General features: G+C 35.2%; 1 protein-coding gene across 1 annotated transcript; it reads left to right on the top strand.

Moving 5' to 3' along the window:
* Window positions 1–11,602: 11,602 nt before the first annotated feature.
* LOC128472227 (chemerin-like receptor 1) lies at window positions 11,603–12,802 on the top strand. The gene has a single exon (XM_053454229.1). The coding sequence runs from the start codon at window positions 11,603–11,605 to the stop codon at window positions 12,659–12,661; it is 1,059 nt and encodes a 352-aa protein (XP_053310204.1). The 3' UTR covers window positions 12,662–12,802.
* Window positions 12,803–13,143: the final 341 nt, after the last annotated feature.

The following is a 13,143-nucleotide window of genomic DNA, read 5'->3' as shown; positions in this document are numbered from 1 at the left end:
TTTAAGACTGACCACATTTCTCTGAATTAACATATGATTTGGAGATATATAACAACTTAATTAAAAATAAAACTGTGAAATCTCTGAGAGGGCATTGCATTCTCAGCAAAATGAACTGCCAATAAAGTGACTTTGATTGCTTAATTTAAATAACAGTACGGCTTTGATTCCCTCTTTCTTTAAATGTATCAGGAATGCCAATGTTCACCGTTAACTGGAAACCGTCTGCACACAACACGATCCAGCAACCCTTTTCCGCTTAGCATAGAAAATTATGCAGCAGCCCCGCACACACATCCAGCAGCCCTTCTCCTCCCTGCCTTCAACACATAACATCTTCCTGCAGCTCATCTTCTCCCTACACACAATGCAGTAGCTACTTGCCACTCTGCTAACAACATGATGCGGCATGAAGCCTATTTGGTAAAGGAATAGTCTAGTGTGAAACAATTTATATTTTACAGGGAACAGAATGCACTTTACAGTATGCAAATTAGACCATGCATTCTTAAAATATTGGAATTAGAAAATGTAACTTCAATGGGTGCAGCTGAGCACATGTATGAATGCTGAAACACTGTGATTGGCTGCCTCTGCTCCCAATGACTTCTATGAGAGCAATACAGACAGTGATGAGGAAAACTAGACAAAATTGAAAGCACCAATACCTTAAGAATACTTTAACCATTTTACATTCAGTTAAATGTAGAAAAGGAGATAGAACCCTTACAAAAAAATTACTGCAGTTTTTCTGAAGTAATACTGCAGTTTTTTGGACATGAAAAAACTGCAATACTGCACTTTTACTGCAGTATTACTGCACATTTACTGCAGTTTTACTGCATTTGTACTTCACTGTACTGCAGTGTTACTGCACATTTACTGCAAAAGGTGATTATTGTTTACCTTATTTGCATGCGCCTACCCAGAATCCCTTGTGGTTGTGGCAGCACCATGAGATTTCTGAGGGAAAAAACAAGCCTTCTGGTGTCTGTAGATGAGTGTTTAATAATGCTACTACTCCCTTAATTTTAAGTGGAAGGGTTTTCCATCACCTTTACCACCATAACGTATGTAATGGTGTGTGTTTATATATATATATATATATATATATATATATATGTATGTGAGTTATCCCTTATCATTTTAATATATTTGGTCTGAGTTGTATATTTCTTAATAAACAAAACACTGTTCCTTTGGAAAAACAAAACAATTCATTTCACACTGTTCCGTAATACAAGTTAGTTTGTCAGTGTGGAAGCCGTTCTTCATTTATCATGATAGTCTCTTAGAAGCTTTTGCATTCTATTATAAATTGGTGTTCAGCAATGAGAGCTCCAGTTTGTATACATCTCAGAAGCACACAAATCTTAAGCTGAAACCACCTTAGAAGCAGGAGTCAGAACGTGATAAATGACGCCACAGTGCCGTAGAATAATTCTTGCTATTTGTTTCCTTAGACAGATTATGAGTCAAGATAATAAATTGCTAGACGATTCCAAACGCAACAGTTAAAGCTATTTGTTCAATACAAAGTTTGTTTTCTTTACTAATTAACCGCAGCAGACCTGACACAAGTAGCAAAGGAGTTGATTTCTCAGTCAAAGGATTTGCATCCAACACGGTTAAAAATCCTGGCATGATTCTTGGAAGCAAGTGATTATGAACACAGATTCCTAAATTATCCACCTCAACAATATTTCCATAAATGATGGACACATTTCCTTAAATAATACACAGAAAGGGAAGCACACCCTAAAAAAAACCATACACATTCAGATCCGAGGATACTGCTGAAATGAGCAACATGTACATGCAACAAAGCAAGGGATTAGCACATACCCAGCAAATACTCTTTAAAAACACCTATCTGAAATATAAGTATTGAGAATTCTGTCACACTACAGATATACGGCCATATATAGCTTAGCCCGCCCCTGTGATACTTTTAAACAGTATTTGCTGATTATGTGCTGATCTCTTGCTTTGTCGTGTGTACGTGTTTCAGCAGCAACCTAGAATCTCAATGTGTATACTGTTTAGGGTATGCTTCCCTTTCTGTATTTTTTGTGCATACCTGCAGGTTCGGACCAAACCTTAGGGTTAAGCCACCCAGCTGCCACACATGTGCCACATTAATGGTGTCCAGGGAATGCTTTAAATTCAGTACCTGGTAAGCAATCTAGTGATGTAAAATTAGATAGGACTCATCAAAATTGGGGTACTTTGATGTAGTGGCGGGCTAAGCAATACATGACCCAACATTTATGCTTCAGATAGGTGTTTTCAAATAGTTTTTGCTGGATGTGTGCTGATTCTTGCTTTGTTGTATGTACTTTTCCTTAAAGGGACAGTTTAATGTCCCAGACAATCTTATTAAAGAAAAACTTAATGATTACTTTATGAGTAATTTGATATATATTCTTTAAAACATGTTAATGCTACTGCTACTAATAATAAAGTCCTTACCTTAGAGTGAAGCTGCAGCCCTGCAGCTGCATCTGCAGACTCACTATGATGCTCTCCACTGGAAAATAGCTAGGGTGGGATCAGGGGTGAATGTATTTTGAGCGAATTCCTTTATGTGTTTTTTTGTAAATGTAAAGGGACATCTCAGCTATCATTTGTCATATATATGCTAGATGTATTAATGTGCATATGATTGCTGTGTCACTTTAAATATACATGCCAACTAGACCTAATTTGATATCTTTATGCACTCATCCCACTATGTGTTGGCAGCCTCTGAAATCGCAATATGGTGTTCCTACAGAATATTCTTGTGCACATTCAATCCCTTATTTTGGGCATTATATATAAAATATTATGTAAATAGATTTTCTGAAATGTTTGCCTTCTTTTAAAACTCCTCAACACGATTGATGGCCTCATACAATACATTGCAATACTACTCACAACATCTTAAGAAAATATATAAATTTTGATTTAGAGCATCTGCCTAAAAAGGTACAAAATACAGAAAGCAATACACTATTAGGAACCTTGGGACGGACATAGGACATGGATGCTCTTCTTGGAGGCTGCCTACGATAAAGTTGCTCTTTTCACTTGGTGGTATGTGACACAGAGAAGGTCTAAATGTGCTGTCCTGCCAATCTGCCAATTGGGTTCCATCCAGTAGGCTGGTTTAGACCATTAGGCACTTTCGAGACTCATAAAAGGAAATGAAATTGAGAAAGATGTACATTTTTACACTTCACCAAAACCACAATGTAGAAACAAAATCACACTTATCTTCAAACTTTTAGCAATACCAGATGACTGGATGTTAGCAGAAGGTGACGAATTCTTTAAGTCTGTACCTACCATTCAGCACATCGTAAGAGACATCTAAGTATCAAGAAGACAGATAAGGTAACAATTTGTCATTATACCTGGTTATGTTATAAGCTGAGTTGAAGTGTTGTAGTACTGAGTATGATCTGTGATGATTATCCACGCTATATGTGCCAATTTTCATGCTTTGGAATCATGCCTTTGTTTAAATTTTAACAACTTTAAAACAAATGATATCCACTTGTTTTTATATATAACATGGCTTTGCAATGAAGGGTTGTGGATGTACAGCAGGTAGGAGAATGTGAAGACTAAATGGTATAAATGTCACTTTTTTGTCACAACATCTATGGGATTTATATAAAAAAGCAAAGTAATGGACAGTGATGTAATCACCATAGTAACCAGTATAACCTATTGATTAGTCCACTAATATAACTTAACCCCAGAAATGGCAAAACACCATTGTATTTTAACAAACATAAAACCAATAGTTATCCATAGAATTAACCATTGTCGATTCAAGCACAGGTGTTGTGTTGGTCACAGATTTCTTAAATCACTAATTGAGACAGCATTTGGTAAAAACAGAGAAATGATATTAAAAAATAACCAACCATTACATTAAAAGCCTACCATATATAATGGTCTTAACACACATTAAGCTGGATTGGCCCTCTTTTTGAAAGTATCTAATTGCTAGAATGTAATATTGTAATGAAATGATCTACATTAAATATCCTTTCTTAAAGCAGCAACGTGAATTTATAATATAGCTTTGTGTAATAGTGTCTGAACGAACCAAAGAGAGCAGTAACCAGATTTACACACAAAACACTCTCACATTATAGAATGTTCATTAAAATGAAAAGACAAAAAAAGGTATTGACGTCTCATACAGGGGAGGCTGGAATGGGAAGTTTCTCCTGAAGAAGCAGGAATTGGGAAAGTGAGAGTTTTGTCTCGTTAATGTCCATGTAATTGGAACATCTTGTTCAGGTTTACCTCTCTAAATGTTTCCAACGTTTGTGCTTTACTTCCTTGTTGCACTGAAATACACTTCTTGTGCTAAGAATTAGCAGCATGTATTCGTTTTCCGAGAAGAAAAAGATAAGTTGTAGTTTCCATATGTAAATCTTAACCATCGGTTACACAATATTTAATGCTATTTTTGCACTATTATGATTTCATAGATTGTGACATCTTATGAAAAACCAACCATACGTTCTCAATAGGGTCCTAGAAAGGGTTTCAAAACAGAATTGTGTGACATCATTTGCAAAGGTCACTGTGTGGAAGTGCAAGCAGCTTTTTCAACATCAAACATTAATTGTGTATCGAATGTTCACATTTCTTATCTTTGCAGTGCAACACATTATTACTTTTTATGTGTACTATATTGTGTGTAAGTGATTAAAACAAATAATGCCATGTACAGTCTGCTATACAAATCAAATCTCTGGATGTCAAGAACCCACTCATAAGTATGCATATTGCTTACACAAAGACTCTTTAATGGTCTGACTTTATGCACTACTGATTAGTCTAACAAATCTGTTTACTTAATGTAGTTCTGTCACCAAAATATAACTGCCTATTTGCTCTGTTGACATTTGGTAACATACTGTATCAGTGTTGTTGCACCCTTCTCCTAACACACAGCAACAGAGAGACTAGAGAGTATTAAGTAATGTATCCGCTGTACATAGACTAACATTATGTTCCTAGACAGAGTCTATTGTTCTGGCATGCAGTCAAACGTGACCCCTAAATTACAACAAAGGAAACAAACCCAACAATCAAAGTGGAAAAACTATTTAGGGTCTCAGAATTCTAGAACATGTCAACAATATTCTTATTCTTCTCATTTACCTGCCTTTTAAAACATCAGTGATGCACATTGGATACTAGGAAGTAGCAAGTGGTCACGCAATTATGGATAAAAGTCGTGGCTATAAAGTGCATGAGACCCTCAAAAGTGGTTACCTGGAGTTGTCATCATAGCAAACAATTGCATGTTCCACTTTCTTTACTTTGCATGAGAATTATTCTTTATACACATCGCCCATGGTCTCACCACTTGTAACTCTCATTTCTATAAAATGTTATTGGCATTCCACAATTAACAATATAAATGCAATGTATATTTCATGACTAACAAAATAGTACCTTAACATAAATTATGAATCATTATAGACCCATTTTTAGTATTTGTGCAAAGTGACAGATTTCATTTTGTGATAGCTAAACAGATAGACAGATAGAGAGGAACCTCCGATTCCAATGGCTCAGTAATTAACCTATATTCAGCAGAGTCTGGTATGCCTGGGGTTACTATTTCAAACATCGCTTCTTGCCGTTTGTCATAAGGAAGATAGGATGGTAATGACTTGGAAATGATCAGTAATGGCCTGGATAATGACTTCAAAATCTGACATCAAACTGTAGTGCATCTTAAAGGCTGCCACTTTACAAACCACATCATTTTACCAACCAAATACACCTAAATCATCCAAAGATGAATAAATGCCAAAGGGCATCTGCGATGTTTCCCCATTACACTGGCAGGTTGTTTTATAAATAGCAATCTTAGTCTTAATGAAAAAAAGGCCTTTTATGAAACCAACTCCCTGTAGGTTTTGCAGTGGTTCAGTTTGGATGGTTCTAGGACAATTTAAAACAATTTAGTCCTATCTGATGCATTCATTTACAACCTCCTGTCAGACTTTCTGACAGATGGATTTACTGAATCCAAACTAGTAAATAAATAAGGTAAATAACAAAATCATTTCAAATAAAGTGTTTGAGTGCTGGGGAAGCAAAATCCACATCGATTTCTACGAGGAGTTAGCTCTATTATATAGGTGCATTCAGGAGAGGGGTGTTGGAGATATTATCTCACATGAACAAAATAAATGCCCATTGTACATCTGAAAACGGCAGGGTTTGTTATTCAAAAATGCATCTGAATCTAGATTGCTGCCACTAGAAACACAAACAAACAGACTCTAGGGAAATACATTTCAGCTAAATTTCCAACTCAATGGCCTCTAGTACATATTAACTGTACAATAATACATTACTTACAATTAGAATTAGCATGGAATTTAGAAAAATGTTTCAACAAGTAATGATGAATGAACAGTAGAGAATACAGATTCCTTTTCAAAATGATTAAACTTTCCATTGTTTTGTTACAAGTAATGTTTAGGGCTAAAAAAGGCACAGGGAAGGTGTTTTGGGGCACTGACAAGCTGTTCGGGGGCAAAGATGTCATAGGGAAGGTGTTTGGGGACAAAGATGGCACAGACAATGTCATTTCTCATGACTCATGGTTTATTTTGTATTTTGATATATATGCTGTTTGCTACTGGCTTTCATGTTATTTGTCCCTGCTGGGTTCCCTTAGTCAGGTTGTATTCAGCTAGCCCCTCCCCTTTCCGGTTCATTCTGGTGCTGTTAGCAGCCATTTTATGTGATTTGCTAGCAAGAACTACTGTCTTTTCATCTGCATATCTGTACATATTTACAAGGATTGTCAGCCTGAAGATTAAAACTTTACTGAGATCCTCTTCTACATGTCAGTTTTGCTGAGTTGACACTGTCTGCTGAACTTTCATTGTGTGAGTACTGGTCAATACAGACTTAGCAGTTGGTCTCAGGAACCCATATCTCACAGCTTTGTCAGTGAGGCAGAATAGACAATGTGTTTGGGACAGAAAGGGCACAGACAAGCTCTTTGTGGACACAGATGGCATAGACAAGCTGTTTGGGGACACTGACAAGCGTACCAGACATTTCACACACAGTCACATACACACATATCAGACCCACAGTGGTTTCTTACCTGGTGCTACAGCTTACACTTAGCTCTGTGTGAAGAGGTGCTTAGCCAATCAATAGAGGCTTCTGATCTCTCAGCCAATTAGGAAAGTTGAGAAGTTGTTGTATCTCTGAACGGACCCCTAGAAAGGCCGGGTCACTTACAAGTGAAATGGATGCCCCCCCCCACATCCAAATTCCAATTCACATCCAATTCAAAACAAGAATCCACAGGTAAAAAAAATTGATTTAATATCTCATATTATCTAAAAAATAACATTTCAGATTTTAACATATGGTCTTTGTCCCAATCCACCCCCTTGCCCCTTATAACTTTAGCCATTTCCATGCCATTATACAGAAGACTTCCAAGTATTCTATAGTGTTTCACAAAAAAAGAAACAGCAACCATTTAAATAGGTCTTTGTTTTCAAAAAGGCTATAAATCATTTTGAATGCCTAGACTACAAACACTTTATTACAGGAGGGTGAAATAAAATTTGATGATCCAATGGAAACAACAATATCAGCAGGTCCCATTGCCACATATCTGACGTGTAATGCTTCTGGTTAATGATGCTATCTAAATGGTCTTGTTAATGGAACACTAGCTTTCACATTGCCATCTTACAAATGGATTCACAGCAGACGAAAGGAAATATTCTTAACTTTCTCCTTTTCAGTAATACTGGGACTTTAAAAAACAAAGGTCACAGTCTCCTGAAACATTACAAAGCAAACGCATGGACTTCTGCATTTGTTGTATGTGTTTGAGGGATGTTTGATGAGAAAGACCGGACAAAAAAAAACAACTTGCATATCTGCCTATAAAAGGGCCAAAATAATAATATTAAAAAAAATATATATATTTTGTGTTAAGAAAAATCTGCAGTTTGCAACCACTTTAATCACTTAAGAAGATAAAAAGAACCATGCTATGGTTAAAATTGGTGGTCAATGGTCTCGGAAAACAAATATGTTACACCTGATGCTGTAGAATATATTCACAAAAACAACTTTTAACCAGATTCTTAATTCAGTAGAATGATGTATGTATATATAACAAGAAACCAAGACTAACTATGAATCATGGTCATTTTTCTTTAATGTGTTTTTTTTGTTTATTGTCGTTATCACATCCCCTTTTTGGAACAGTAAAATAAACACTTTAATTGAATGAAGTTCCTTACCTTTTGTATTATGTAGGATTCTTACCTTGTCCTGTATTCAGAATTTCTACCACCTCTTTCGAATAATATGCTACTCCAATAATAATCTGGATGCTTTTTTAATTGTTCTACTTTTTCCTGTTTTCTTGATGCTTTATTTCATATTAATCCTGTTCTGCATAATAGTAATTATTATTATTATAGTGTAATATATATATATATATATATATATATATATAAACAGATGGGGTTTTTTCTGCCTTTTCTGCTGCACTTCCCATGATGCCAGCATCATGGAAGTAGTATGTCTGGCTGAGCCTCATGGGAATTCAATTCAATGTGTTGGTTATTTTTAATATGCATGACTGCTGACAAAAATGAAGCGTGTTTTAAGTGGCGATGCAAGCGTGACATTGTGTGAAAAAAAGTGTCCCTCTTTCACATTTTGAAATGTTGGGAGGTAGATATATATATATATATATATATATATATATATATATATATATATATATAACATATGTTAAGGCACACTTACTTACACAAATATTTCACATCTAAAAAAATATTAGTGTTTCTAAGAAAGAGTAATATTCTGTGACCATCACAGACCATGTTCTTACTGCATGCAAGAAAAGACCAGTGGACAACTTGTTTGCCGTTGCTGTCAGTATTTCTACTGTGCGCCTTATGGTCAATGCAGATCTCACTCTACATGATTTAGTTTACCTTTACTATTTAAGCTAAAATAATGAAATTAAAATATACAAACTACACATTTAACATTCTTGAAGTCCTTGAAGTCAAAATATAAGTTATTTGTGTTAGGTATAAACTGCTAAGGATCTAGTAGACAAATCTACAGAATACGTATGTTCTAATAAACTGCATTTGTCTTCTCTCTCGGAGGTCAGTCAAAACATTGGAGCACCGATGAAGGTTATTTTTCTCATAGATCACAATTACTTCAGGTCTATCAGTGTCTTTGGGACATTTATCTAAATCATTTTTTGACATGTGAACTGCTAGCAAAAAGTCATTTATTTATGTTTATCTGCAATTGATAGGGACTGTAACTGACAAATTGCCCCTGTGGAACAATGTGAGTGACCAATTTTTATCAAGACAAATTTAAGGCTTTTTAGCATTAGAGCTAAGATTGCAATGTTTGTATGATTCTGTGAGATCAATGAAAAATGAAATATACATATTGGTATGTATATGCAATAATGACAAATAAGAGTACAATGCTAGTTCCTCATTATTTGCTATACATATTAGTTTTTTGATCCCCTAGACAATATTGTGACTCCCTCATCCTCCTACCTCATTAACACCCCTTGTTTGGGGCTTAGATAGACTTCACATACTGCCCCTGCAGGCATCTAGTTTGTCCAGAAGGTTGGCCATGTCCGACCTAGTAAATTAGCTCGCTTTTGAACAAGGATCCATAAGTTTTCTAACACCATATATAATGGTTTACCAACATATTCCTGGCTTATTGTGTATTATGTAATGCAAACAGATGTCTTGCAAACGTGTTACATAATAACAGTTCCTAAGTCACTACTAGATATACAGTGTGCTCCTCCAGCTCCTCCAGCCATTTTGAACTTCCTGACTAAGTAAGGAAAATGGATGCTGTGAAATATAAAACTGGAGCAGAGCTACAAAATCTGAATCAGGTTTGCTTTACCGCTTATTATTACCCAGTTCACCCCCCCACTATGTATGTTCTGCAAAGTTACATTTGTATAGTGAAGTTATTACAGCTCAGTTATCAAAAACAGATATTAAGTGCTGTTTTTCTATATATGAAATGCATACAGGGTTATCAGAAGCAAAAGTAGATAAGGTAATGTTGATCCAGGGTGAATCCGACTGCCTTGGAGTCAAGAAGGAATTTTTTTCCCTTTCAGATGACATTACAGCCTCAGTGGGTTTGTTTTGCCTTCTTCTTGTTCAACTAATATGTGTTTGTCAAATAGTTGAACTTGATGGACTTTATTTCTTTTTCAACCAAATTGTCTATTTAACTATATAACTATCAAGGTCTGCCTAGGCTAAATGACAAAAATACCAACATGTTCAATAGTTAACAAAAGTGTGTACAATATTTGTCATACTTTCCGTTCTAGGTTCAAATTAAATACATTCTGAAGGTCAATAAATGAAAAGAATGAGAAATATATCTCCATTATGCTGCATTAAAAAATGGCACCATTCCCACCTTGAGATAAAAAATGTATCTGATTCTTACCCTGCTCCATTCTCATCCATCACCGCATGCTCACCTTGTAAATTTTATTTTTCAAGGATGCAATTTTTGCATTCTGTATAATGCTAGGAATCATAAAATGTTTGCCCGATGTACCGAAATATGAGACATAAAGTGAGATGTGCAGTCAGAAGATATAATTTAATCAATGTTCCAAAGGCCATTTTAATTAACTTAATATAAGAATGTTTTATGAAATGGTTTGTGGAAGTCCATGACCATCACAAATCCTTAGAATTTTTAATACCTGTGCCCCAAGATTAATTTTGGGGACCCAGACTAGGCTCTGCTCATTTTCAACAACAATTTACAAACAGTAAAATGTATAACTATGTGACCCATCTCAGTTTTTTTGTTTCGTAGATTGATTGCCAGCTATCTTGACCAATCCACATCATTCTTTATGGATTCATTCACAACACCTCAAACAGTAAGTATGCAAGGCCCCTACAAACTATGTCATTAATCACTTTATTTAGTTGACTGTTAGCTCACAGATTTATAGATGTGACCCATATTTTCAATGAATTCACGTATTTAGTATTAATCATTGATGATTTCAAGATCTTTAAATGTGTATTCATAGAAATACTAGCGATGAATGACGGTTAACGTGATTTGTATATGAAATTCCTTCCACTTCCATGGTAAGATACTTTAGATGCTATAGTAAACGTCAGTTAAATGGTTCTGTCCCTTCTGACTATTCATTAACACCAACTGTAATTAAACTTTATGTTTCATTCTAAAAAAATAGAGCCTGAGAATGATCACAGGAAGGAACTAGTAAAGGAATCCATCCAATAATGCATTTGACCTTAGTTACGAAGAAAAAGCAAACGATTCTTCACAAGCAAATAAAATACTATTGTAAATCTAAAGATACCATTAATCAGACATTATCTGATTTATACAAACATACATGTAAAACAATGGCAACTATTCATATGTTTCCCCAAAGTTAAAACTTGTACTAACTGTGCTAAAAAAAAGAAGAAGGAGTTCTGTAATATGTGTAAACATATCTCCTTTCAATATGATTTATAAACATATTTTTTTCCAGGTAAATTATGCCCATTATGGAGATTATTACGATGACAATAATGACTTCCCAGGTGCAGTTTCCAAAACCGACAATCAAACTAGCAATGAAAACTTGGTACAGATCGCTATTACTCTACTGTACGGAATTGTATGTCTCATGGGTACCATTGGAAACGGCCTTGTTATTGCGATAATAGCATTCAAGATGAAGAAGTCAGTGAATACTATTTGGCTACTTAACCTGGCCATCACTGACTTTTTATTTTCTTTTTTTTTGCCACTGACTATAATATATGCGGCATTGGATTACAACTGGATATTTGGTAAAGTCGCCTGCAAGCTGAATTCGTTAATTTTGGTCCAGAACATGTTCACCAGTGTGATTCTACTGACAATTATAAGTTTGGATCGCTGCATTTCTGTTAAATTTCCTGTTTGGTCTCAAAATCATCGATCAGTTAAACTTGCCAGTTTGTCCTGTGCAGCTGCGTGGATTATTGCTTTCTTTTTGGGCTCTTCTACTTTGGTTTTTCGTGATATTGAATTCAGAAATGAAAAAACCGTCTGTTTCCTGAATTTTACCTTGTCAGGTATGACAAATCCACAACAGGTACACATTGCATTTAACGTAGTGAGATTTGTGCTTGGATACGTGATCCCATTCATGGTTATCTTAGTCAGCTATGTCATCATTGTCTACAAACTCAAGAGAAACAGACTTACAAAGTCCAGGAAACCCTTTAAAATCATTCTAGCCATTATTGTAGCATTCTTCATTTGCTGGACCCCATTCCACGTGCTCAACATTATGGAAATTATGTACGAACCATTGAAGATTGGCATGCCTATTGCATATTTTCTGGCTTCTGCCAACAGCTGCATAAACCCCATATTATATGTCATTCTGGGACAGGACTTTAAGAAGTTTAAGATGAGTGTCTTATCTAGAATGGATAATGCATTAAGTGAAGATACCATTCATTCACGCCTCTCCCATAGAACCTACTCAAAAGTTTCATCAATGAATGAAAAGGAAACAGTCTTACCATAGCATTGCCATTTTCTCTCCCACCAAGAACCTTGTACTTTTGTGTTTATTAATTCTATTTCAATGTAATCATTTTTGGGGAAATTTGGTATATCTCTTTGTATATAATGCATATGCATTGGAAGTCATACTTTAGTTATACAGCTAAAAGAGGTCTGTCTTGGATTTCTAGCTGTTTATACAGTTAGGAGATGGCAGTCTAATAGAAGATCGCATTAGCTGTAGCTCATCAGAAACAGAATATACATTGGTTATATAGTTATGTATATTAAAATCAATATTATCTTAGCTAATCAGTCATTTAAAGGATGGCTATATCTCATGGTGTATCCTGTTAAGACAATAGGCAAATATTGTGTTTACAATTTAAAAATCATTAATATAAGCCATTAAGTACTTTGCACTTTATACTTTGGATTAATATTACTTCTGTAATGTGAATTAATGTTTAACATGGGATGTATTCAAATGAAACGTTAAAGCAT

Source organism: Spea bombifrons, chromosome 1 (assembly GCF_027358695.1).
Source record: "Spea bombifrons isolate aSpeBom1 chromosome 1, aSpeBom1.2.pri, whole genome shotgun sequence".
NCBI classification, from domain to species: Eukaryota; Metazoa; Chordata; class Amphibia; order Anura; family Pelobatidae; genus Spea; species Spea bombifrons.
This window is presented reverse-complemented; position numbering and strand designations above follow the sequence as displayed.